The sequence below is a fragment of the Mytilus galloprovincialis genome, chromosome 3, assembly GCF_965363235.1.
Source record: "Mytilus galloprovincialis chromosome 3, xbMytGall1.hap1.1, whole genome shotgun sequence".
NCBI classification, from domain to species: domain Eukaryota; kingdom Metazoa; phylum Mollusca; class Bivalvia; order Mytilida; family Mytilidae; genus Mytilus; species Mytilus galloprovincialis.
The window spans coordinates 3,272,365-3,299,100 of NC_134840.1; the positions used below are offsets into that span (position 1 = coordinate 3,272,365).

Consider the following 26,736-nt stretch of genomic DNA (forward strand, 5'->3'; position numbering starts at 1 on the left):
ATAATTATATATATATGCATGTTAACTTTCCTTAACCTTATCTCAGTTTTCTATTATTGTTGCCAGATTTTGTAATATATATCCATTATCACTATTATTAAACATTGGAAGGAAAAATAAAATCAAGACAAGCTTCATGCACATGATGATGTTTTCTGGTGAGTATACTGTATAACATATAAGAAGATGTGGTATGATTGCCAATGAAACAAGTATCCATTTCAGTTCAAATGAAGTGGACGTAATATGAAGGAAGAGAAACATGCAACTCCTTAAATAAACTTATTCTAAAAGGTTACCTATTCAACACTGTAATAAGATCATTGAATATTGTGTTTATTGGTATAAATATTGATTTTGTTATCAGTAAATTAAAAGCTAACTAAATATTACTAGTATGTTATATACATATATATATATTCATGGATCTACAATCTGTCGATACCTGTAACTTGGCATTGCACAAGGTCATGTTTTTCTCTGGCTGTTTATGACGTCTTTACACTAAATCCATTGGATGTTGGATGTGTACGGATTGATTGTTTTGTCTTAAATGCATGATTTTTTTATTAGTTGTTAGTGGCTTTGAACTAGCTGTCGAATAACTGTGAGTACTCTCAGATCTGTTCATTGCTTCTTTTTGTGTCGGGATGTATAAGTACCCGGCCACGTCTACTTGTATTTTTGTCCATCTGATGAGTTAAGCCTTTTTCAACTGATTTTTATAGTTCGTGCTTATGTTGTACTGTTATACTACTGTCCCAGGTTAGATGGAGGGTTGTGATCCCGCTAACATGTTTAACCCCGCCACATTATTTATGTATGTGCCTGTCCCAAGTCAGGAGCCTGTAATTCAGTGGTTGTCGTTTGTTTATGTGTTACATATTTGTTTTTCGTTCATTTTTTTTTAACATAAATAAGGCCGTTAGTTTTCTCGTTTGAATTGTTTTACATTGTCTTATCGGGGCCTATTATAGCTGACTATGCGGTATGGGCTTTGCTCATTGTTGAAGGCCGTACGGTGACCTATAGTTGTTAATGTCTGTGTCATTTTGGTCTTTTGTGGATAGTTGTCTCATTGGCAATCATACCACATCTTCTTTTTTTATAAGCTATAGTCTAGAAACAAAAAAGTTTAAATTAACCTGAATGAACTTAAGGATGAGTCATAGTGAAAATTGGCAAAGAAGAAATGTTTTAATTAACTACAAATGTTAATGCTTATATTCTCAATTAATAATACTTTGTAAAGACATATTAAAATATATATTTTCAGGATCAACAGGTGATATTGCTTATGCTTTATCTATCAGATTCTAAATAGTTTACAATAACATGTGAAAATGTATATTTTTCAGGATTAAGAGGTGCTATTGCTTATGCTTTATCTATCAGATTCTAAATAGTTTATAATAACATGTGAAAATGTATATTTTTCAGGATTAAGAGGTGCTATTGCTTATGCTTTATCTATCAGAAACACAGCAACAACTGCCAAAAAGTTGATGGTTTCATCAACAATGTTTATAGTACTAATAACTGTGATACTTTGTGGTGGTCTTACAACACCCATGTTACAATGGCTCCAGATAAGGTATGGTGTCAGAATTATTACATGTTTAAGTGGTTCCCAATAAGTTTATATCACAAACAATGATATTTTTTTTCTTCAAATGATATAAGTTCTCTAATTAAATTGCAAAAGTTTGATCCAAAATCACTTCAAATTTTTACTTAATTCATTGAAAGATTTGGTTTTAAAGTTTTGCTTGACCTGTAAAAACTGAATACACACAAGATTTCATATTCTAGTTTTGACAGTGATGTTGTTTAAAGAGCATGGAAATTTAGATAGTACCATCAATATGATCTAATTCATCTATTTAAAAAATCTTAGAACATTGTTCTGATTGGTTCTAACATTGATTTTGTTTTGGATAAATTAAAACATAACTCAGTATATAGTGCTATACAAAAAAGAAAACCTATGGTCATACATCCTACATAGTTTATTGCATTGCACACTGTTTATAACCTCCATACACTAAATCTGTTGGATGTGAACATCTTCTTCCAAATTTTCTTTGCTTGACTTCAATGAATTATTTTCATCCTTTAACTTTCAATCAAGTAAAGTGTTTATATGTTCGTCCAATTGAATAAAGTTTTGAAAATCCTCTTCAACAGATATGCTTCAGAACATATGTTTCCTCAATCAAATGCATGCAGCAACAGGTCCATCCCTGGTATTGGTCTTGTTATATAAGAAATTAATTAGGATATGTTACTTGAGTTAAATATCCTACAATGTAATAATCATGATAAATTGATGTTTTAGAGTTGGAGTTGACGAAGATGTTGAAATGAAAAATATAAAAGAGTCAAGAGAGGTAAATTTTTAGGGCAAATAATTACATTAATAAAAAACAAATTTCAATAAATTTTGAAGAAAGGGAAATCTAATAGAAAAAAAAAATAAAACAGAATGAATAATTGTAATGTCAAAATAGTGTTTATTAGATTTGAACACACAATTATAAAACAGTTGGCTATATACCAGTTTTAATAGATCACAAAGTATTGTTTCAAAAATTATATTATAGTCATTTTAAAAATGTTAATTATTATTGATTAAAACCTTTGTAATATGAATGAACTATTATATCTCAACTTCAGCCATTAAGCATGAATGCTAACTAACTTGGTGCTACGCTTTGGTATTTAAGAATTCTGTAAAGTTACATGCAAGATAAAATTATATTATTCTGATCTGTAATGTGTCAACAGAGCTTGTGAAGGTCTATGGCTTTGTTTTACTCTTCATTTGACGATTCCATTGTTCCCAGATTCCCTTATTTTTAGGTTGGATGCCAGCCTTATGCTTCAACAGGAGAAGTTTGGTTTGTTTTCTCAGCTGTTTTATGAGAACTTTCATTGATTGATTGATTGTTGGTTAATTAACATCCAGTGACAAATATTTCATGCCTGTTTAGGAACATCCTTCCACTGAAATTAGTTCTTTGATTGTTTGCTCTATCTTTGGATACCTTATTCAAGACTTTTAAAAAAAACCTCTATTAGCTTAATGGATGTTATGACATTGATAGTACCAGTTTATGAGTGAAATTGAGTATTACACAAGTTTACATGATAGAACATATTGTGTAAATGCCTCATACCGGTATATATTATATATAAAACTCCATTAACTTAAAGCTAGTGATTTATATTGATGATTTGCTTGATAATTAAAGTATACTGCTTAACCTTGGTCAGTCCCATGAAACCTTCTTAGAATCCTTGTCAAACTTTGTATAAAGCTTTCATGTTATCATGCTGTACTGTTGGTTTCTTATTCACATCCCCCACTTATCAACCCACTGTTTACTGAATTCTCATATATTCTTAAAACATACTGACCATGTATGGAATTTACATTTTTTCTCATGATATTTAAATTGGAGCTTCTTGAAATTTGGTATATAACTATGAATGAGAATGTTATACCATGTGATAAGTTTTCACATCCATAAGACTATTGAGCAATAGGTCACAGTTCTTCTTGTTGTAAGTTAATTAGGAGGTTTGATAACTCTGTTGACACATTTGTAACTATGTTAGCAATTTGTAATAAATCTAAGTCATTGATGGCCAATTCAAATTTAGACAATCTGAATATATTTGATACTTCTTGAACACCTTTACTACTGGCTTTACATTATAACTTATTCTGGTTTATATCATGCTACGTGGGAACATATTTTGGTTGAATGTTTCAATCACTTATTACTGAAATTAAAGAACATCAATTACCGCCTCATATTATATTCCCATTTATGTGTTGTAATACATCATCAGGGTTCTGGTCGTGGCGCCACCTACCAAAGTATGGATAACCATAATGAAAACAACGCTTCACCGGTTTGTTATTCTATCTTATTCTTTGTTTAACTGCATGACATTAACTAGTAGTGAAATCTTTTGACGAACATTAATTAATACGAATAGTGTTATGTACTGGCTAAAGGTTGAACAATGCTGTCAAATTGTTTGCAAACTTTATTAAGTATTGGTTGGGTACAAAGAGGTTTAAGAAATGTTTTACCTGGACAAGACTCCATACAGCTTGTCTGAATTGCTGTAAGGATAAGATAAATTTATTGACAAGAGATTTCACTACTTCCTTTATGCTAACAATCAGGTTGCATATAGATGTTCACTGTTAATGACATGAGACTTTCACTACTTCTTTAATATGCTAACAATCAGGTTACGTATAGATGTTCACTGTTAATGACATGAGACTTCACTACTTCTTTAATATGCTAACAATCAGGTTACATTTAGCATTAGCTGTATATTGTGATCGACATCTTTATATATAATTTACATAACATGCTAACAGTTCAACTTGTATTTAATTAACAAATTAATGAATCTTTAAATGTTGACACAGTGCTGAAATATAAAAGTCAAAATTAATTTATAAAAGGAAATATTTCTCAACTTTTTCTAAACTGCAGACAACAATTTGAAGATTCTTTTTTTACCAAAACTACTTTAAGATTAATTTGTATTAACTAATGCTCCAGAATTTGAAAACACAATATTTTATTAGTTTAATTAGGTAAGCTTTATTTTAGTTCCTCACTTTTCCAATCTTGCACACTCAGCCAGTTATCTGCAGCAAATTCTGTCCTGTGTTTTCCTAAGAAAAATCTGTTCCCTTGAAAATTAAATCACCTAAAGTGTCTCTTGTGGCTTCTAGTGTAAAAAAGTCCTACTTACCTTCATTTCATGCTTCAATGACTTCTTACATCAATATTTCACACTTACAGTCATATCATATCATAAGGTGTGTAAATACATTTCTTAATAGAATGGTAACTAAACCATTGTGTTAAAATCATTATAGACCTACATTTTCTATACAATCAAAGACTGAATGTGTTGTATAGAGATACTCACATTTTGTGTTATCTTAAAAAAAATAATTTTAATGATGATCTATAATTCAGTTTGGCTGTATTAAATATGAAATTAGATAAATGTAGGCTATTTGATAATAGCATATTTAAGACCTTTTAAATTGTTTTTTTCAGTGAATTGAGTGTTGCAGGATTCTGGAGATTATAAATTACTGATATATGTATTAAATCACCATTGTTCATGTTTTGACAGTATTTGGCCATTTTTCCATTTTCAGTTGCATGTTTTTGAAGATAGGAGTTCTAGTGCTGGCTCTCCATTATTAGAGGTATTCATCATCATTACGCTTCTGTGCTTGCTAGTGATTAATTTATATTTATAATTATTTTTTTCTGCCAGACATAGGTATTACTTTTAAGGCAGAGATACTAAAGGTGTGGTATGGGGGGGGGGGCTAATCCTCCCCTAACAACATATGCATTGTTGCCTAACAGTAATCTGTAACTGTTGTTACTCTTCTATTTGTCATAACAGTAGTCTGTAAAAGGTCACCACAGAACCTACTTCTATAACACACCAGTAGTCACAGAACAGGGGGCTATTTCAGCATGTTCAGGGGGTTAGTCTTTACCCTCCCCAACAACATATGCATTGTGTCCTAACATTAGTCTGTAAAAAGTATCCACTGTGCTCACTTCAATAAAGGACAGTATCCAGGGGTGTTGTTTTACCACCCTCCTCCAATAACATGTGCATTGTTAATTTTCCTGGTCGAAACAGTAATCTATAAAAAGATGAACCTATTTCAATAAAACTTAGTGGTCAGTGGGGGTGGCTATACCCCCTCTACCCAACAACATATACATTGTGGCCTAAGAGTAGTCTGTAAACGGCATCCACTAAACCCATTTCAATAACATCAGTGGTCAGGGGTTAGGGATTTGTCCCCTCCCCAAACAACATATGCTAATAGTAGTATGTAAACTACATCCACAAATCCCACTACAATAACACACCAGTAACCAGGGGGCTCAAAGGGTTCATCCTTACCCCTCTCCATCGTGACTTCAATAACCTTTCTCTGACCCATCTTTACTATTAACCTGAAAATATAATGTGTTTTATGCAAAAGTAACTATTACTGCAGATCAGGGTATTGGCTTACAGGGTATTCTTTTTTCTGGGTTTGATAAAAGCAGGTGAGACATTGATCTGTTTTGATAGTTAGTTAGAAGTTTTTGGAATGGTATTTTTATGCAGTTAAGCTGCATTATGCGATCACCCTAGATTTGTGTTCTACCTAATAAATGCTGAAATACTTGCCATTGTTATTATCTAGCTGGCTACTATGTTATATATAACTAATTGAACACTTTTTTAATACTTTTAATTCTGGATTACAAAAAGATATGACCAGAAAAACCTTAAATGATCGTCGAATAACCAAAAAGTGTTGAAGTTGCACATAGGAAGTAGTGCTCATTAAGAATCCTTATGTAGTTTATTATCGCCTGTGCTTTTGGCTAAGATGTCAACGAACAATTGTATGAAATATTTAAATGCCGAAAATCTCTAAAGACAAGTAGTTTAGATTTCCGAAATGGCAAAAGTCGTAGGAATATTGTTTGTCATCAATACGTAGTAAAACTACGTCAGTCATAAGTTCAACTGTTCATGCTGTTGGCGGCAATTTCAAATTAGAAGATGAAATTTTCGTATTTTTATACGCCCGTCGTCTTTTAGACGGGACGTATTATGGTATACCGTTGTCCGTCCGTCCGTCCGTCTGTCCGTCCGTCGTCCACACTTCGGACAATAACTCAAAAACACTTTCACCAATTTCCATGAAACTTAAGTGAATTGTTTATATCTATTGACGTAAGCTCCCTTTCGTTTTTTTTTTAATTTCAGATTTTAAGTTTTGGATTTATGGGGCTTTATTCATAAAAAAGGGGGGATTTTCAACACTTCGGACAATAACTCAAAAAGGCTTTCACCAATGTCCATGAACCTTTGATGAATTGTTTATATCTATTGATGTAAGCTCCCTTTCAATTTTTATAAATTTCAGATTTTAAGTTTTGGATTTATGGGGCTTTATTCATAAAAAAAGGGGGATTTTCAACACTTCGGACAATAACTCAAAAAGGCTTTCACCAATGTCCATGAAACTTTGGTGAATTGTTTATATCTTTTATTGTAAGCTCCCTTTCAATTTTTATAAATTTCAGATTTTAAGTTTTGGATTTATGGGGCTTTATTCCTAAAAAAAGGGGGATTTTCAACACTTCAGACAATAACTCAAAAAGGCTTTCACCAATGTCCATGAAACTTTGGTGAATTGTTTATATCTATTGATGTAAGCTCCCTTTCAATTTTTATAAATTTCAGATTTTAAGTTTTGGATTTATGGGGCTTTATTCATAAAAAAGGGGGATTTTCAACACTTCGGACAATAACTCAAAAAGGCTTTCACCAATGTCCATGAAACGTTGGTGAATTGTTTATATATCTATTGATGTAAGCTCCCTTTCAATTTTTATAAATTTCAGATTTTACATTTCCGTGTTATGAATTTTTATGCTTAAAAAAGGGGGGATTTTCCAGTTTTGGGACAATAACTAACACTTTCACAAAATTTTATGCAACTTTTATAAATTGTTTATATCTATTGACATAAACTCCCTTTCCATTTTTATAAATTTTAGATTTTACGTTTTCTTAAGTAATGAATTTTTATACTTAAAAAAGGGGGATTTTATGAAACTTTGGTGAATATATTAATGTAACATCCCTTTTGATTTGTATATATATTTCTAGTTGATCATATAAATTCATTTAAAGCATAAAAGACAAGTTAAAAGAGCAACGGGCGTATCATGCGCTAAAGCGCAGCACTTTATTTCAATTTGGAGCACGTCACAGGGGTTCAAATTAGCGGTGGTCCGAGGTCCGCGACCTTACAATTTTGCAATCGGACTTTCAACTTGGTCACTGGCTAAGCCTGACAGGACCTTCCACTTGAAAGAAAATAAAAAATAACTTTGCAATCATTTTCACAAAAGTCTCCAAATAAACGATCTCAAAACTTATTTTATTCATTATTATTCATGACAGCGATGTTCTTTTTGTTCAACCGCTAGCTTTATACAGAAAATCGCTGACAAATAATGTGTAATTTGAGTAAAATTGCATCTGACTGACAAAAACAACATTAAAACACTATAACAATGGCTGCCGTGAAGACAATTACAATGATATCGGATCCGATTCTGGAAGCGGATAAGGGTAATTCTGTGTTTTGGCGATCAATTACCAAAAAAATCCAGGCAGGTGACAAAATACATCTTTGCATGGTAAATGAATATAAACACTAGAATTGAAAAACAAAAGATATATGTAAAAGAAAGGAAAAGCAGAAAATATTTTATACAGAAACTCAAAATTACTTTTTGACAAATTTTAATGTCAAAATCCAAAACAATGTGACAGCTGGGAACAGTTTATCTAACAATATAAATGTTCCTGGTCACAGTATAAATTTTCTTTATCTGTGGTAAATGTTGATAATGCATGGAAGATTCTTTTAAAGTGTTAACATATTACTGCAATTTTGAAGGGTATTTTTTTCTCAATTTTGAAGGATCAGTGGTTAAAGTAGCTGAAAGTTTCTTACTTTATGTTCACAAAAGATTAATGCAACTATATTATATATAATACCTGAATGTAAGCAAATCATATGATATATAGGTGGCATCCTTTGGGCCAGTCTTCCCCCTCCTGTTTGATTACTTTGAAACGGATGAGACCCCTACCTCTCAACCATATACATTCATGTATGGGACTATTTAACTAATCAAATGAAATATAGGATATTTCCTGGGGTCACCCCACCCCCTCCAGTTCGGGAACTTTGAAAGGGTAGGGATCCCCACCCCTAAACCATATATATTCAAGTACGGGACAATATAATAAATTAAATGAAATATAGGGGGAGTCCCTGTGGTCAGCCACCCACTCCTGTTTGAGAATTTGAAAACTGTTAAGATCCCCACCCCTTAATCATATATATTCATGTATGGGACAATATAACAGGTCAAATGAAATAAAGGCGAAGTCCCTGGGTTCACCGTACAGCCTCCTGTTTGAGAACTTGGAAATTGTGAAGATCCTCACCCCTAAACCATATATACTCATGTATGGGACAGTATAGCATATCAAATGAAATATAGGGGGATTCCCTGTGGTCACCCCACCCCTCCTGTTTAAAAATGTGGAAAAAGTCGAGATTCTCACCCCTAAACAATATATATTCATTTATGGTCAATATAAATAATTAATTGAAATATAGGGGAGTCCCTGTGGTCACCCTACCCCCTCCTGTTTGAGAACTTGGAAACCGATGGGATCCCCACCCCTAAACCATATATATTCATGTATGGCACAATGTAACAAATCATTTACATGTACTAGTACTGTGGGCAGGTCAGACAGACCTCACCTTTGATCCCTGTAGTAGTGAACATTTGTCTGATTTGTGTCCTATGACATTTGTACTATAGAACACAAACTCAGTTTTCTTTCCAGGGAAACCAGTCCATTCATACTATTACATGTTCATACTAAGTCAACTTGTACTACTAACAGTAAACTAAAACCAACGTTAACTATTAACTAGAACAACTACAATCATTGCAAACTTGTACCACTGCAGACTCACCATAAAAAATATACATTGATATATGCATTGCTTTTGAAACCTTGATAACATATAAATTATTTGCCTTAATAACTTTAAAATTCATTAGATTAACATAAATGTACAAAATATGAATGTTTAATGTTGAAGCAACATATGAGTGCCACTGTTTTCATAATTACGTTTGTCTTGGTTTTCGGTTAACTTCCTTCAGCGCTTACAGCGCTTTGATTTTATTTTGAGGTACCCCCTATTTAATTTTGTTATTTCTAATTACATTGTTTTTGGAAAATGACGCAGTCATTGTTCCATTACTGGCGACCTGAACTTCATTACATTTCTCTGCCTACCGCGATTGGTTTCGTATTTACTATTTTCTATACAAACTGGAATTTGCTTGTGTTATCATTATGCATGAGAGGTCATTGTGTAGTAATCAGCCAGGAACCAGTTTACAAACTAACTGGTTTCTGCTTGTATTCCACTACACTCGAACGAAGTGTTGTAGTTTGACGGGAACCAGTTTAGAATTTGTAAACTACAAAACGTAATCGGTTATTGTTCATTCCGTTTTGGTGTTTCATACCGACTTTTATGGTTTGAATAAGCTTAAGACCCTTCAAACATTAATGTGATAGGTATATTAAAGACTGTTTTACAAAAGGATGGAACTGTTTTGCTTTCAAAGTCGTACTATAGTGATATCTGTTATGTACGGATTTCCACTCTCACCGGTTAATTTCTTCTTTTACATGTGCTTTTGAAACTTCCTGTTTAAACATCGCACGTTTTAAAATTGTTTTTTGAGTGAATTTAACTTATTTTAACAATCATGAAGCGTTCTAGAATTATTTTCAAGCAGTTTCTTCTTCTCTTTGATGATGGAAAATAGGTTTTTCTCAAGAAAATACCGCAAACGATCGCAGAGGAATTGAAACGTACAAGTCAAGTCGGCACCTGGTTAAATTGGCATCTAGTCAAATCGGCACCTATTTGACGTCAATTCGGCATCCAATAATATTTGTTATAATATTTTCTATTCAATTAATTAATAACTGTTACCAAGTACATAGTGAATATGTTGTTGTGTATTTAGGTAAACAACGAAACCAAAGTGAAATTATGTTGTTGTGTATAAAGGTAAACAACGAAGCCCTTACCCAAGCTGTTGTTTTAACAATTAGACAATTATTAAAATAAAATGGAAAACTATGAGTCCCTTTCAATAAATCAAACTTTCATGCCAAATAATAAGCAAATTTAAGGTGTTTTTTTTTCAGTAAAGTTTAAAAAGCATTAAACAAACAATCCTGTAAAATGCTCAACTGGTTTAAATAATGCATAAAAATATCCAATATCTCATGTATTAGTCCAAATAATTATGACGTCTGGCAAGGCTATTTTATTTTTTTTCTGTGATGTCTTCCTACGAAGTTCGTAGGAAGGCGTCCCAGAAAAAAATTTAACATAGCCTTGCGGTCATAGAAAGGTGTCCCAGAATAAAATTTAAAAAGCCTTGCCAGACGTAATAATTATTTTGACTACTCATATATATATCATTAAAAATACACCAAAAAAGTCATTAAGTTGAGAAAAATAAATATATACAAAATGTACATGAACACCCAAAAATGTGAAAGTTAGTATTTAACTCTTTTTGCTTAAATACTGAAAAAAATTCTGGCAACCCCTTACTTATTTTTACTCTTTTTGCTTAAAATACTGTTAAAATTTATATTTAACATGGGTGACGAATTGACTATATCAGGTGTCGATTTAACCAGGTGCTGATTTGTGCAGGTGCCAATTTAACCAGGTGCCGGTTTGACTAGAATTCTTTGACAAATGTTTGAAATTACCTGAGTTTCATTAGACCTTTGATAACAGTAACAAAAAGATTATTTACTTAATATTTTGTGGGAGAAGGGGGTTCAGACTATATGGTATCAGGTCTGTTCGCGCCCAATACACTTTCGCACCCTACACGTTCGCACCTCGCACGTTTGCACCGCACCCAAGGTCCGTTTGCACTCTACTCATTCGCGCCCAATTTTAATTCAAATTCAAGTTGAATAATTGGAAAATCATGATTGTTGTTTTAAATTGCTTTGGTGTAAATACTGAATGTATTTATAGCTTGGTATGAGTAAAACATTGAAGATTTTGAAGGAAAAACACAAAAGATAATTGTTTTTAACAGCTTGGTCCCTTTGATCTGAAACAACGAAACAATAAAATATAGGAACCAAAATATAGCAATCCACTATTATAACCAAAACATGATAAAATCTATTCAACACACAGAAAAAAACATAGTCAGAATCTCACTTCATTTTGAAATAAGTCAATGAAACAAAGTTATAGCTATACACTAACCAAAACATGATTAAGAGTTATTCAACATAAAATAAAACGTTGACAAAATACCACTTTATTTAGAAAGGATTATTATAATTTTTAACAATACGCTATCTAAAACCTGATTAAGATTTATTCAACACAAAAAAAAATGCTGTCTCACTTTATTTTGAGACAATGACAACAATTATACTTATAAGAAAACACTTGCTTACGGAGTTATTAAACACAAAACCAATTAAGATTGGGTGCGAACATGTAGGGTGTGAAAGTGAAAGGGGCGAACATGAGTGGGCGCGAACAGACCCAGATTCAGACTCAGACTATTATGTACCAGTGAGAAATATACAAGCCTTTCTACGGTATTTATTTGTACAATTCAGGTAGTCTTGACCTATTCATTTGTCTTAAAAAACAGCCAGTTGTCACCTTCACTTCACACACACACACATATACGAATATCAATTATATGCTTACCGTTACGAGACATGTTGCATTGTTAAACTAATTACGGTATGTGAAAATCAAGACTTGCATAAAAACTATCCCAATATTAGAGACAGTGGCGTCATTTTTCTTCAGAGCTTTCAGCTCTTTGATTATGCTTATTTGCTAAGTTTAGTTTAATCAAAATAAATGCATTAATCTGTGATACATAAGTCCATTTATTTCATTAAAATGGTTCACTGAGCCTGCACTTAAGAAATATTTTTCTGTTATCCCATTTTTCATTATTCGTTGAAAAATAGTTAATACAACAAAATGTGTCATATAGGATAAGTATGAAAGCAAAAATTCTTTTTTTTTAATTTTTAAATCATTGAAACAAATTCTTTCCTTTTAAGTAGACGTTTGCTACATATACCCTGCCTTTCTTAAGTCTCCAGCAAGCAAACATTAGAGCGAAATTCCAATAATTTAAAGATCAAATGTTTTCACTTCATTAACACAGCTTTCATTTTCATCACACTTCTACTTTCATGTTCCCCATACTTCTAATTTCATTTTCATCACACTTCTACTTTCATTTTCATTTTCATCACACTTCTACTTTCATTTTCATTTTCATCACACTTCTACTTTCATTTTCATTTTCATCACACTTCTACTTTCATTTTCATCACACTTCTACTTTCATTTTCATCACACTTCTACTTTCATTTTCATCACACTTCTACTTGCAGTACATATTACAGATAGTAAGATTTCTGTAGTCTTTTGAATAGCTTCATATTTAGGTGGCTTCATGGTAGTGATAAATGAATTCTCGGGCCATCAAATGCACATAATGTCATACATGGAGTACTATACAGAGAAGAAAAGATTTGGTGTCAAAGAAGAAATGTAAATTACAATACGGAGTTGATAGAAAATGTTTAATCAGTGGTTGCCTACTTATTTCTGCCATTTCCTTTTTTATGTAGGAAACCTCATACATTAAATGTCCAGTTAAAAGTTTTAGAACACAAAGAAGAGAAAGTCATTTTTGGCTAATATTATTTCCACTATTTTTCCTGTTTTTAATTATCCACTGTGTATAGCTGTGTTGTATGATACTTATCTTATCATGAACATCTAGTAGGTATAAACATAATGTCTTGAAAGTTGAAATACTTAGAGTCTGTTATTTAGAAAAGTGGGTCTAGTTTGAATGTGGTTAGAATCTGTTATTTTGAAAAGGGGACCAGTTTGTATGTGGAGTCCAAGTGGACAAGTTATATGAAACATTATTTGAGTTGTGATCAACTCTAAAGTAAGCAGGTCTCCTTGAAAACCTATTTAAAAACATTAATATAGATTTACCAGTTGCATGATTAAGCATATCTATTTCTGAACTTAAGGATGATATCTCCCGCCAATTCTATTTCTACATGTCTATAAAAGAAACTCCTTGTTGATTTTAAATGATTCTATAAATATTTACTCATCCCCATCAGCTTAAATAGACTTATAAAATGAAGTTTTAAATTATTCTACTAATATTGACTGTGAAATTATTCTATCATAGACCTTGAAATTATTTTACTAACACTGACCTTCAGATTTAAGCCTTTAACAGACCAGTAAAAGTTGGCTGAGTTTGCAAGATATAACAACTATCAGAATGTTTGCATCAATAATGTATATGTTCTTCTCTATGTATAGTACAGGAAAGTACTTATTTGTTTTATATTACTCTTTTCATTTTCCCTTGTAAAAAAAACAAACTGCAATTAATTTTAATTTCTGAGATATTGCATATTGTGTTGATAAAAAGTAACTATTTAATTTTATAAAGATGTCAGTAAATTACAAAAATGATTTATGTTGAAATTACATACTGCATAGCTCGTATAGATATTCTAAAGGTGGTGGATGTTGAAATTATATTTATAGAAAATGTTTTTAATTGTATAAGAATTAAAAGTAACATTATTACAATTGCGTATTTCAGTTAATATTTTAATTTTAAAGTGTATCATACTTGTCACAGATTTTATCATTGTACTCATAATATGTAGACATTGACATTTGCAGACATGACCTAGACCTCATTGCATGGGTCATTGATAATCATAAAGTTTTTTTTAGATAGATGGATGAATTTCTTATCTACTGTACTTAAAGTAATAATTTAACAATATTTAGTGTATAGAAATGCCTAGTATGGTTTATCTGACCTTGACCTTAAATTCATGCAGACCGTTGTTTAATTTCTATATCATAAACACTGATTTCTAAGATGATTGACATAGTTGTTCTGAATATCAATAATTATATTAAAAAAACTTATTTCCCATATACATTATATAGAATTGGGTACTTTTTAATTAGATTTTTTTAATTTTGTACAGAGAGATACAGAACAAATAGAACAAACTCCACCAAAGAAAAAATATGACAAAGCATGGCTTGTGTCATTGTGGCATAACTTTGATATAAAGTAAGTAAAGCATGGCTTGTGTCATTGTGGCATAATATTGATATAAAGTAAGTACTGTAAAATTCATTTGAATTGACTACAAAATGTGGTCTGACTATTTCCAAATAGAAATTGTTTTACATGCACTTTAGACATCAATTCAAATTTTCACTCACATGGTCTAAAGGACTTAGTTAACAATATAATCCAAGTTTCATTTAATTAACGTGTGGTTCTTTTAATCTCAGTTTGCCATTGGTCAAAATTTGATGATGACGTCTAATTTTTTTGCTTTCCTCTAAAATTCCCATTGTGAAGTCATCAAAAAATGCGACCATGCCTGATCACATCAGATTGAAAGAACACAAATTTTTGCAGATCATTCGCAAAGAAGGATTAGCATTGTCTGCATATCATCTTAAAATCATTAGAGAAACAGATTTCACCACCAAATCTGGTACAATACAATATTTATCCACTCTTGACAGTCAAAAATTATCTCAGTATACAGCAAATTCCTTTTCCAAGACTATCATGCTTTGATCTTAATTTCTAATGCATTGTTTCTTTGTGTTATGCATTTGAATAGGAATATCCATTTATACTATTCGTCAAAGACGTCAAGTCACCACTCAACAATTTACCTCAGTAACTCTTCAACTACAAATATGTTATGCCTTAATTGACTGATTTAAATCAGGGATGTGAATTTATAGAGGATTTAAAGTCATGACAATTTGTCAATTAGAAACATATAAAGAACTAAGGTTTGATTGAATTATTTCCGTTTGCATTATGGTTTTTGGTTAAACTACTAGCTGTTGAGGATACTTTACCATGAACAATGGCCATATATATAATATTGTATACTATTTTATAGATTTATGAAGCCACTGTTAACAAATAGTACTCCCAATTTGATGGAGACATTACATCCATGCTGTATGCCATTGTCAAGACTTCTTACTACAGAAGAACAAATGACAAATGTAAGTTATAACAAATAGTACTCCTAATTTGATGGAGACATTACATCCATGCTGTATGCCATTGTCCAGACTTCTTACTATAGAAGAATGAATGTCAATTGTAAGTCATGACCAATTATTCTCCCCAGTGCAATTGCTGTGTGATGTTCGGAAAAATAAATATGGAAGGCTATATATAGCCCTAAGATGAAGTATGATTGCCAAAAGACAACTCACCACTGGAGAACAAAATACGGTTAAGTAAGCAAAGATAGGTAACCATGAAGCCTTCAACAATGAGCAAAACTCAACCTGTATAGCAATCTATAGTAAGCTAAACAAAGACAAAGGTATAACAATTTAAATGAGAAAACAAACAGACTGGTTTATAGAAAGGATAAAAATGTAAGCAAATTTTTTGAATCAGTTTAACTGCAAACCCAACATGAAAGTTTTAAAGGTTTTTATTTCGCCATACATGTACTATGATAGAGATCGTGTATATGACTTTGTTTATATTTAACAGCCATGTGTACACATAGAAGCCGATTCTGATACAGATATGATTATAGACCACCGAGAGCTTTCTATTGGAGAAAGTATTAGCACTGTGTCACATGGTGCCACACAAGATACAGACAAACATGATATTACAGAGGTATAACCAAATTGTCTATTTATTCTTCTCCTTTCTTTTTTAAAAGTACATGTATTATATGATTTTTGTGCATTTTGCTTTAATATTTTTCAAAGTTTCTGCCTGTATGCAATTATTCTGAAATCAAATCAAAACTTTTTAACAGAAAAAGGTTAAAGAATGGTACTGATATAGATATGAGCATTTGAATCTTTATCATGGTTTTCTGATGTAGATCTAGTTATTGACTAAGGTTGTAAAGTGGTTGGGACAAAGGCTCCAGATATTTTTGTCATGGTTTTCTCATGTAGATCTAGTTATTTATTAAGGTTGCACATTGGTTGGGACAAAGGCTCCAGATAATTTTGTCATGGTTTTCTGATGTAGATCTAGTTATTGACTAAGGTTGTACATTGGTTGGGACAAAGGCTCCAGATATTTTTGTCATGGTTTTCTGATGTAGATCTAGTTATTGACTAAGGTTGTACATTGGTTGGGACAAAGGCTCCAGATATTTTTGTCATGGTTTTCTGATGTAGATCTAGTTATTGACTAAGGTTGTACATTGGTTGGGACAAAGGCTCCAGATATTTTTGTCATGGTTTTCTGATGTAGATCTAGTTATTTATTAAGGTTGTACAGTGGTTGGGACAAAGGCTCCAGATATTTTTGTCATGGTTTTTTGATGTAGATCTAGTTATTGACTAAGGTTGTACATTGGTTGGGACAAAGGCTCCAGATATTTTTGTCATGGTTTTCTGATGTAGATCTAGTTATTGACTAAGGTTGTACATTGGTTGGGACAAAGGCTCCAGATATTTTTGTCATGGTTTTCTAATGTAGATCTAGTTATTGATTAAGGTTGTACAGTGGTTGGGACAAAGGCTCCATATATTTTTGTCATGGTTTTCTGATGTAGATCTAATTAGTGATTAAGGTTGTACATTGGTTGGGACAAAGGCTCCAGATATTTTTGTCATGGTTTTTTGATGAAGATCTAGTTATTGATTAAGGTTGAACAGTGGTTAGGATGATGGCACCAGATGTTTCCATGCAACAAATGATCAGCCATTCAATTTAACTTTTCTATTTAAAAAGGTTATTACAGATGGAGGTCAAGTTTGTTATTTGATATTTTAACTTTTGGTATTCAGGAATAATGGTGCTTGATTGATTTGAAAATGGCACTTTATGTCATTTTCCTGCAATACCTTATGAACAATCAAATATCTTCAAATTTTAATATGTTGTTCCTAATGACAAAATTGAAGTCATGTTTTACATTGATGATTTTCACATTTGCTGGTAACAGTTATTATTCAGAACTTTTACATTGAAACTTACAATGTATTAAAATCTGGTTTGGTGCCATTTTGACATTTTGTAGTTTGTTAAGGTTTTTACATTGAAGATCATTGTATAATTAGGATCTTATATCCAATATAACTAGAAAGTTTCACATGTAGATTGTTGTCAAAGATGGTCTGTATCTTCGATGATTTCTCTTCCATTAATGTTTGCCTTGCAGCTACCTGATCAGCAAATTAAAATTCCTGGTACAAAAATAGTTAGCATTTTTTTCTCATTGCAAAATTATTTTTTCACCTGTGAAATTTAGTTAAAAAAGACTTAGGTCATTATTTGGTTATGTAGCACAAGATGAAACAAAAAACCATATATACTTGTTTTGTTGTTAGAGAGTGTATATGTTTGGTTTGGTTTGACCTTGTTTTATGATTTGAATTACAATAGTTTGTGTGCATTATGGCTGTATTTATAGACACTATATCTGATTTATATAGCTTTGCTTCATGTTCTTTCGCCATATGTTTATTTGTGTTTTTTTGTTTTTTTTCTGTATTTTTTTCTTCTTTTTATTGAGGTCAAGGCAGACTTGAATGGTCTATCCCAGGGTGCATTTCCTTCCCATAATTCTATGTCAAGTGATGATGTACCTTTGACACCCTGACCTTTGACCTCCAGATCTGTCAAGTAAGGCAACTTTTGATTGGCCATTTTTATCTGTCACTTCTTCCGTAACGCCTCAATATAATCAATATCATTATTAAATTCTTTCCATATGAGCAGGAAAAATTCAGTCTGCTATTTATAACTGACTTTCAATAGAAAAGATAAAGCTAAACAACGTATCAAATAATTTAATATTGTTCAAACAGGATACAAAAATACAATTGATGTGGCATTATCTTGTATTGTTTTGCCAAAGCAATGATTTTGAATGAAAACTTTGATCAACTTTGATCAGTATTTCTAAATCAAATCTACATGACATGCTATTCACATTCTTATGACAATGTAATATTTTAACACAATGTTATGATGTAGAAGTGACAGTGTAGTGTGTGTTTACTGTACTGCTTGATATAACTCTCTTTCCTCTTGTCTTTTTCTCAATCATGTTGTACTGAAATGCATGCTGGGAGTATAATTGTGTAGTATCTGTCATCATATGAATATATTTCTGATCATACTTACCTGTATCTGTGATAAAATCACACAGGTGTAGCTTGGGAAAGGTATATCGTAATGTAAAACATTTTTAACCTGATATCAGAGGTTAGGTTTACACATTAGAAAAACATGATGCGTTATAATAAATATATCTGTTGTGTGCAAATTGACTAGAATAAAACAACATGCTAGAATAGCTGCTAGACATTTACCTTGTGACCACCTCAATGGTATAGTGGTAGTGTCTTGAGTTGGGGAAATCTTCCCTTTACTCCCGTGCCTGGTCAACCATATACTAAAAAATTGATTATACAACTTTGTTAACCACTGAAAAACAATATGATACTGATTATTGTAGCTTAAATTTTGTAGAATGGAAAATAATTTATTAAGAGTAAGTACACAAAAATGTATTCCAAAGTTATAATTCTTTTTTTTTACAATCAATACCAGTATATGTTCCGGATCATATCTTCACTAAAATTTGTATGATGTTTTTCCTGTTCACACATTTAATTAAAAAAAATGTCCAATAAACAAAAAGAAACGTGAAAAACTTTGAATTTTGCCTGTTGTACTTACTTACTTGCTGCCCTGTATGACATCTGTCTAACATGTCTATGATAAACTAATGGTTATAGGTTTTGTAATGATATTTGACAAGAAATTATTTATTTTTTCACCAAGGTTGAATTAGAAACCAGTAATTCTAGGTAAAGGTTTTTATTTTATTTTTGTTTTGGTTTGTTTACCATATGTAGACCGTGATATCTGTGAAATTTGACGTTGTGGTGTAATATTTTCACTTATTTAAATATTGTCTTCTAATTCTCTTCAACATGTTGTCTTCTATGATATTTAAAGTAATATAGTATACAGGACAGTATAACAAAATCTCAGTACACCTTCAAAGTCTTGTTTCATAGAGGTCATTGCATACAATGGGTATTAAGGACAAATATACTTGCAGGGTTTATCTTATTAACAGCTATTTATGGAATTTGCTTGAGAATTAGATTTTATGACCAGTAGGAACATCTTGATATTTTTTAATTGCACAGGTTTTGCACAGATAGTCTAAAAATAACATTTATTCTAATTGAATAATGAAGGATTTTTACTTTCTTATGGAAATTCTTTTGAATGGATTCAAAGAAAAATTCCTGATAGTTCTGATTCACTCTATTTTGATATGATGATAGTAGCTCACTTGGCCATACAGGCCAGCTATTGCCATCACTTTGAATCTGTCATCTTTAAATTAACTATATTAATTTTCTCTCTGAAACTATGGCATTTGTGTGAACCAAACGTGGCAATGTATATAAAATCCTATATAAAGGTTCCATATTTTGTTCTCATTCATAAAAAACCTTCATGTTTAAACATCACTTCGTCTTTTTCTACACATGTGATTCACACAAAACTTGTTAGAAACAATTTATTGGAGGAAGATTTATTTTATAAATATATATCATCTGCCAAGGAAAAAACATGGCCAACAGAATAATTGTTAATTGTAATTGAGAAATTTTTATAAAATTTATTCACTTCATAGTTGATCATGAATAAAATTTAAGAATTTTACCCTCAAATACTGTGGATTCATGAATATCGTTGGGTATCAATTTTTAACGATTTCATTTTTACAGGGAATCACAAATTTAAATGTTCAACAAAAGACAATTTTTCTACATGAATGTATGCATACTTTAATTAAATATCCAGGAATATGTCAGTTTTCCTCAATCCACAAATATCAATGAATCCACAGTAGACCTGTAATACCTGGATAATTATGTTTTAAAGTTTTTAAACATGGACACTGTTTAAAGGAGCACCTGTTAAATATTTAGAGTAGTTAGTCCAAAGGACTGCCTTTTCTATGAAGCTGAAAACATATCTAGCTTTAACAACAGGATAATCTGATTTTCTACACTTCTACAATTATTAATATGATAACCATCATCTTACAAATTATATCACAAGCTTAACTAATTTGATTATATGTTCAGTTTATATTACCAAGTATTTCAAAGTATGAAAATAGAAATAAAGAGTCTTTTCAATATTTTAAGTTGTTATCCAGTTGACATTTATGTTACTGTTAAACTTTTTTGCATAGTTTCCTGTAAAATTCATTTACTATAGTAATATTTTAATCTGATTATTTCAAACCATATGACCTTCAGATCTTGTGTATTTTATAGGATTCTCTCATAGATGATAACATTCTTGGAGATTTAGGACACGGACAGCCAATGAGATTACAGATAAATGTGCCTGGACCTCTAGGAGAGAATGTTTGAACCAATCATAATTTTTTTAACATATACCATTGGAAATGAGATTATGTATTGATATCTTTGCTCCCAATGGAAGTATATAAATGTCATGCAAATGTATTACATATATTTCAGATTGAAAACTCAATGTGTATAAATCTTTCAATGTTCAAAACTTTCGACATTATTTTTGCCAGAATTTTATTATGTTTTATCATATTAAGATTTTGCTTAAGAGTTTCATCATCAGTTATGTTAATGTTATATGTAGATGTGTTTTCTAATAATTTTTACAAAGCCTATTGAATTAAGCCATGTGATATAAGTGTTTTATTATCAAATATTGTCTGATGTAAAGCATTTTCAGTTATTGCATTCAAATCTGAAAACTTATTAATGGGATATCTATAGTAAACTACCTAATTAACAAATATGTCTATTTCCAATGAGTTAAAGAAGATTTGTTGATACAGAAATTTGTATTTAAGTATTTAATAGTATGTTTTTTCCTGTAGTTTGCCAGCAGCCTTCAAATTAAGCTGCAATTATTGAAAATAGTTGATCAATAAATTGATTTATACACATTCTACAATTATAAAGTTAAGATCTCTGGACTATACCAAAGACTATTATTTCTTTAAAAGATGCATTACCGCATACAGCAACTATTAGACATGTAAATATTAAGGTTTAAACTTGTATGACGGATCAGATGAATACAAATCTTCAGGTATTTGCTGCCTAGTCTAAATCCTAAAGTCTCTTAGACTAATTATATCAAATAACTTTAATACATGAACCATCCGCAGCAAACAAATAAATTTTGTAGACGAAACGCGCGTCTGGCGTATAAATAAAATTTAGTCCTGGTATCTATGATGAGTTTATTCTAATACATTTTACAGCCTTACATTAACAGTATTTTATCTGTCAGCAAATTCCTGTCTTTTTATGGGTATCATTTGAAATTCATTCAAAAACTGATCTTTTGTTAATTGTTAAATTGTTTTTAGACAATTTTGGTTGGTTGTTTATCAATATACATACATTTTGAAAGTGTGCAATATATTTAAGAACAATACTTTATATAGTTAAGTTATTTAAGACAAATGTAGATATTAAGAAATATTTAATCATAAAATAGTATTATTAATTGTATAAGGCTTGGTTTACATTCCTGTACTGGATCCTTCAACATTTTATGTAAAACTAATAACATGGCTGTTTTTAGAACAACAGTGTCATAACATCATTGTATAAGTGATAACTAAATAGTAATATTTTAGACACATCTTTTTGTTCAAAAGAGAGAAACATTTTTATAATCAAAACTAAGTCATAAAACTTTTTAAGTATGTTTATCGTACTCAGACTCAGAAATTTACAATAAAAATACTGGATTTGTCATATCAAACACAAACTTTGTACAGTGAGTACTGAGTATGATTGAAAGACAAGGACTGTGGAGAAATTGATTGTATTGTTTTATAGTTAAAATATATTTTGTAGTGAATTGTTGTTTTACATAGAATATTATCACAAAAGGTATCAAATACAAAACGTGTGGATCCTGATCGTGTGGAGCTTTGACAACATTAGTTCTATGTACAAAGCTAAATATTGTAAGATATACCTGGAGTATTTTTTATATAGAAAGCCTATGATCTGAAGTTTCCATCTGGCATTTATCAATTGTTTTTTTTATCTTTTTTCATAATTAATTGAACAAAGTTAAGTTAAGTGCATTTGTTCAGTTTAAAAAATGTAATAGGAACAAAATCAACAATATTTGGACTATAAAGTAATTGAAAAGTGTACAAATCTGTATATTTGTATCCTAACCTATATTCATTGCCAAGTGTTCAGCTTTTATACAGATTTCTGTATGACAATCTAAGTATTGCTTTGATGGTTTTGAAAAGAGTAAGACAAAGCATGTGTTTGAAGTTATGCCTTAAATAAAATTCTTGGGAATAAAAGTCTGTTTGTTGGGCATTACTTTTGATGGCTTTGTTAGTGTTGTGATAAGGTAAAAACTACTTAATTGAATATTTTCAGTTAAACATGTGTTATTGTCAATTATTGTAACTTGTTTCAAATAATCACATGTACTTATCAAGGTTTCTCAAAAGAAAACTTTGATAACAAAAAATTAGATTTGTGTATGTTCCTGATTTCTTAAATTTGCATTGATCTTTTTATGTGATAATTGTCAATCTGAAGTGACACTACTCAGAGATGTTTCTGGTAGAGTGAGAACATGATGGATGTAATAGCCAATGTCATTGATGTTCCCTAGGAAGATAATGAACAGATTATCTTTGGTTGTTCATCTTGAGAAATGGTCTCTACTACATCTCATCTTGGGACTATCCCACTTCAATGTGAATGTAGCCAAGAAATTTCTCTAGTTTTCATTACTAGAACTAATCTATAATTAAATTCTGCAAACAAATCTTTTTAATTGGTTCTGGATGGTTTCTGTAACAACCAGATTTTTTTCACTTTTCAAATGAATTTCCTCGCTTGAATTTGGAACATTGCACTACTTTTGTTTACTTTGAAAACAAACCCTGTTGGAATGTAAAATGCATAATATTAAAAAATCAAAAGTGCTAGGAAATCAATTTGCTCATGTAGAAATTTGTAGGTGTTAAGAATAAACTTTATTTCCAGCAATGGACTGTTTGAGTGTTCTGGTGTACTTTTTTTTATAACTCTGAGTAAAAGATTTCTTAATTTTCATTTCCATCATAATACCAGAATTTCTCTTATGTAGTATCAGTGTTTTTTCTTATACAAACAACCATAGTCTGATTTTAAAATGAGAAAATAGAATAAGAATCAATTTGTACAATGTACAATATAATTTAAAAATTCAAAAAGAAATTTGTAAAACATTTTACAACCAATTTAAATGAAGAATCCTCAAAATATGCACATTTTTACAGGTAAATTTAAATTTGATTAGAAAACATTTAAAAGAATGAAACTTGTTCCGATTCTTGTTTCTTCTTAAAAAAAATTAAGAGGGTTGTCATTGTTGAAGGCCTTATTGGTATAATCATTATTTGATGTGGTGATTTCTGATGATGAAATTATCCACGAATGACCACTTGACAAAGAGGTCATCATATAGCCTTCAGCAAAACTATACCATAAAGCAATCTATAAAAAGGTACAGGGATAAAAACTCAGGTCAAGAGGTTTTAAAGGTCACCTTGGCTTTTTCCCTGCTAGAACAATTATTGTGTTCTTACAAAGATTTAGCACTGTCATCAAACCAGTGGTGGATCTAATAACTGTCTAAGACGGGGGGGGGGGGGGGGGGCATCTGGTCATGCTTTAGCGATTCCCTATATAATCAACCAAATGTTTTCTCAGAGAAGGGGTCCCCCTATAAATCCGCCTCTACAATCTCTTTACCATGGTTTCTGACCTCAGAATCTGTTATGAGATTTCTTAAGTCTCAGTTGTTGTGTGTTTTTTACTTTGTTATATTTTTGCAAAAAAAGTTTATTTATATTTATATATATGTATGTATTTATTGTTTAATATATTATTAAACCATTGTATTTTGATTGAATATAGATAACGACTATTCAGATCAGTCAATGATTTGTGATACACATGATTGGTCTTCTTGTGCACAATACATACATACTATTATTGTCTTTAAAAATTGTGTTTCTATTGGGGTATGTAAAATGTGTGCATAGCTTTGAAAACACTATTAAATGTTTTGTTTGAATATAGTAAATGTATTTTTATGCAAACTTCATGTTGTTTTCTGCACGTGTCAAGTGAAATGTGTTAATTTGGGTTTTATATTGTACTCCAATGACTTGTAAGTGCTAATAAAATATCTTGTTTTAATTTTGGTTGATGTAAAAAAAAAATCAGTTTTTGGTTCATTTCTTTCCAAATCTCAAACCAATCTTACTTTAAACTGTTAAGACACATCTCATTGCAAATTGAAAAAAATAGTTTCTTTAACACACAAGCTTTGTGTCAAATCCGTTTGTTTTATATGCAAATGATGTACAATTATATTTCTTATTGTAATGATGCATGTAGGGAGGAGTTTCAGCTTTAGATTAGAATAAGGGTCTGATTTACATTCCATTGACAAATACATTTAAATCTGCATTTATTACACACGAGATATCTGGATGGATCAAGAGGTCATTGTCAGTTATAATCTACTAAAAGCTCTCCTTATATTTTCTAAACTTCACCAGTGTTAATAAGGATATAATTTTTTTTAACAATTTCGATAACAGAAGGCAACATTTATAATTGTTTACAAAATCTCATATTCCTGTAATGCTGAATTTTAAGCTATTGACCTATTGATTAATAAATGTTACAAAAATGCCATCTTTGTTTTATTATTTTTAGCTCACCTTGCTTAAAGGGTCAAATGAGCTAATGGCATCACTTGGTGTCTGTCCTCCTCCTCCTCCATTGTTGTTACATTTTGTCAAAGATCTCCTCTGAAACTATCTGACCAATTTCAACTTAAGTTGGGGTTAATGGCTAGTATAAAGATTGTGTTTTTTATTCCAGTCTGTCATGGCCAAAAGTTAAATACACAGTTTTTGGCTTATATTTCAAACAAAAGTGCACACACTGAAATGAGTCTGAAATATAAAGCTTACTACAACTATCACAAAATCTTAATAAGATCCAAGAAATGAGTCATGGTCAGATAAACCAAACTTGAAATATATAATAAACCTAACAATCATTCTATACACCAATTATGCTTAAAATATAGTAGACCTTATGCACATCTAAGAAACAAACTTGACCAGGAAAATTTAACATTGATCAATAACCTATGAAAATGAGGCCAAGGTCAGATGAACCCTGGCAGACAGACATGTACACCTTACAATCTTTAATTGCTTTAGAAATAGTTGACCTCTTGCATATTGTATCTAAGAAACAAACTTAACCAGGAAAACTTGAAAAGACCTATGAACAATGAAAATAAGGTGGTTTTCAGATGATAATATATACACCTTACAATCTTTCTATACACCAAATATAGTTGACCTATTGCCTATAGTATTAGGAAAACAGACCAAGAAAAAACCCTTTACATTGAGCAATGAACTATTGTAGAAGTTATTGCCCTTGAAAGATGGTTTTTACCAATTCTAAATTGCATGTTCAAATACACATTAATATACATTATGTACATTAAGAATGTACTTAGATGAGGTAAGGTGAAAATTAATAAATCAAGAATTTAAAATGGATACCATAAGCAGGTAGAGCATTCGTTAAGGATAAAAATAAGCTAAAACAAGAATGTGTCCACAGTACACGGATGCCCCACTCACACTATCATTTTCTATGTTTAAAGGACTGTGAAATTGGAATAAATTCTCTAATTTGGCATTAAAATTAGAATGATCTTATCAAAGGGAACATGTATACTAAGTTTCAAGTTGATTGGACTTCTACTTTATCAAAAA

The 26,736-nt window shown here is 31.0% G+C and overlaps 1 protein-coding gene across 10 annotated transcripts in view; it reads left to right on the forward strand.

The window, feature by feature from the left end:
• LOC143066958 (sodium/hydrogen exchanger 9-like) overlaps positions 1-25,630 on the forward strand; it is a 39,231-nt gene extending 13,601 nt beyond the window's left edge. For 2 of the 10 annotated variants that reach the window (XM_076239833.1, XM_076239838.1), the window contains 9 exons: positions 47-158; positions 1,441-1,594; positions 2,339-2,390; positions 3,859-3,921; positions 5,207-5,257; positions 14,821-14,909; positions 15,769-15,877; positions 16,383-16,514; positions 21,176-25,630. In XM_076239833.1, coding sequence (XP_076095948.1) covers positions 47-158; positions 1,441-1,594; positions 2,339-2,390; positions 3,859-3,921; positions 5,207-5,257; positions 14,821-14,909; positions 15,769-15,877; positions 16,383-16,514; positions 21,176-21,274 — 861 coding nt within the window. In that variant the 3' untranslated portion in view covers positions 21,275-25,630. Of the gene's footprint in view, positions 1-46; positions 159-1,440; positions 1,595-2,338; positions 2,391-3,858; positions 3,922-5,206; positions 5,258-14,820; positions 14,910-15,768; positions 15,878-16,382; positions 16,515-18,375; positions 18,486-19,337; positions 19,360-19,652; positions 19,679-21,175 lie in introns of all 10 variants that reach the window. The other 8 variants (XM_076239835.1, XM_076239836.1, XM_076239834.1 and 5 more) reach the window with 8 other exon arrangements.
• Positions 25,631-26,736: the final 1,106 nt, after the last annotated feature.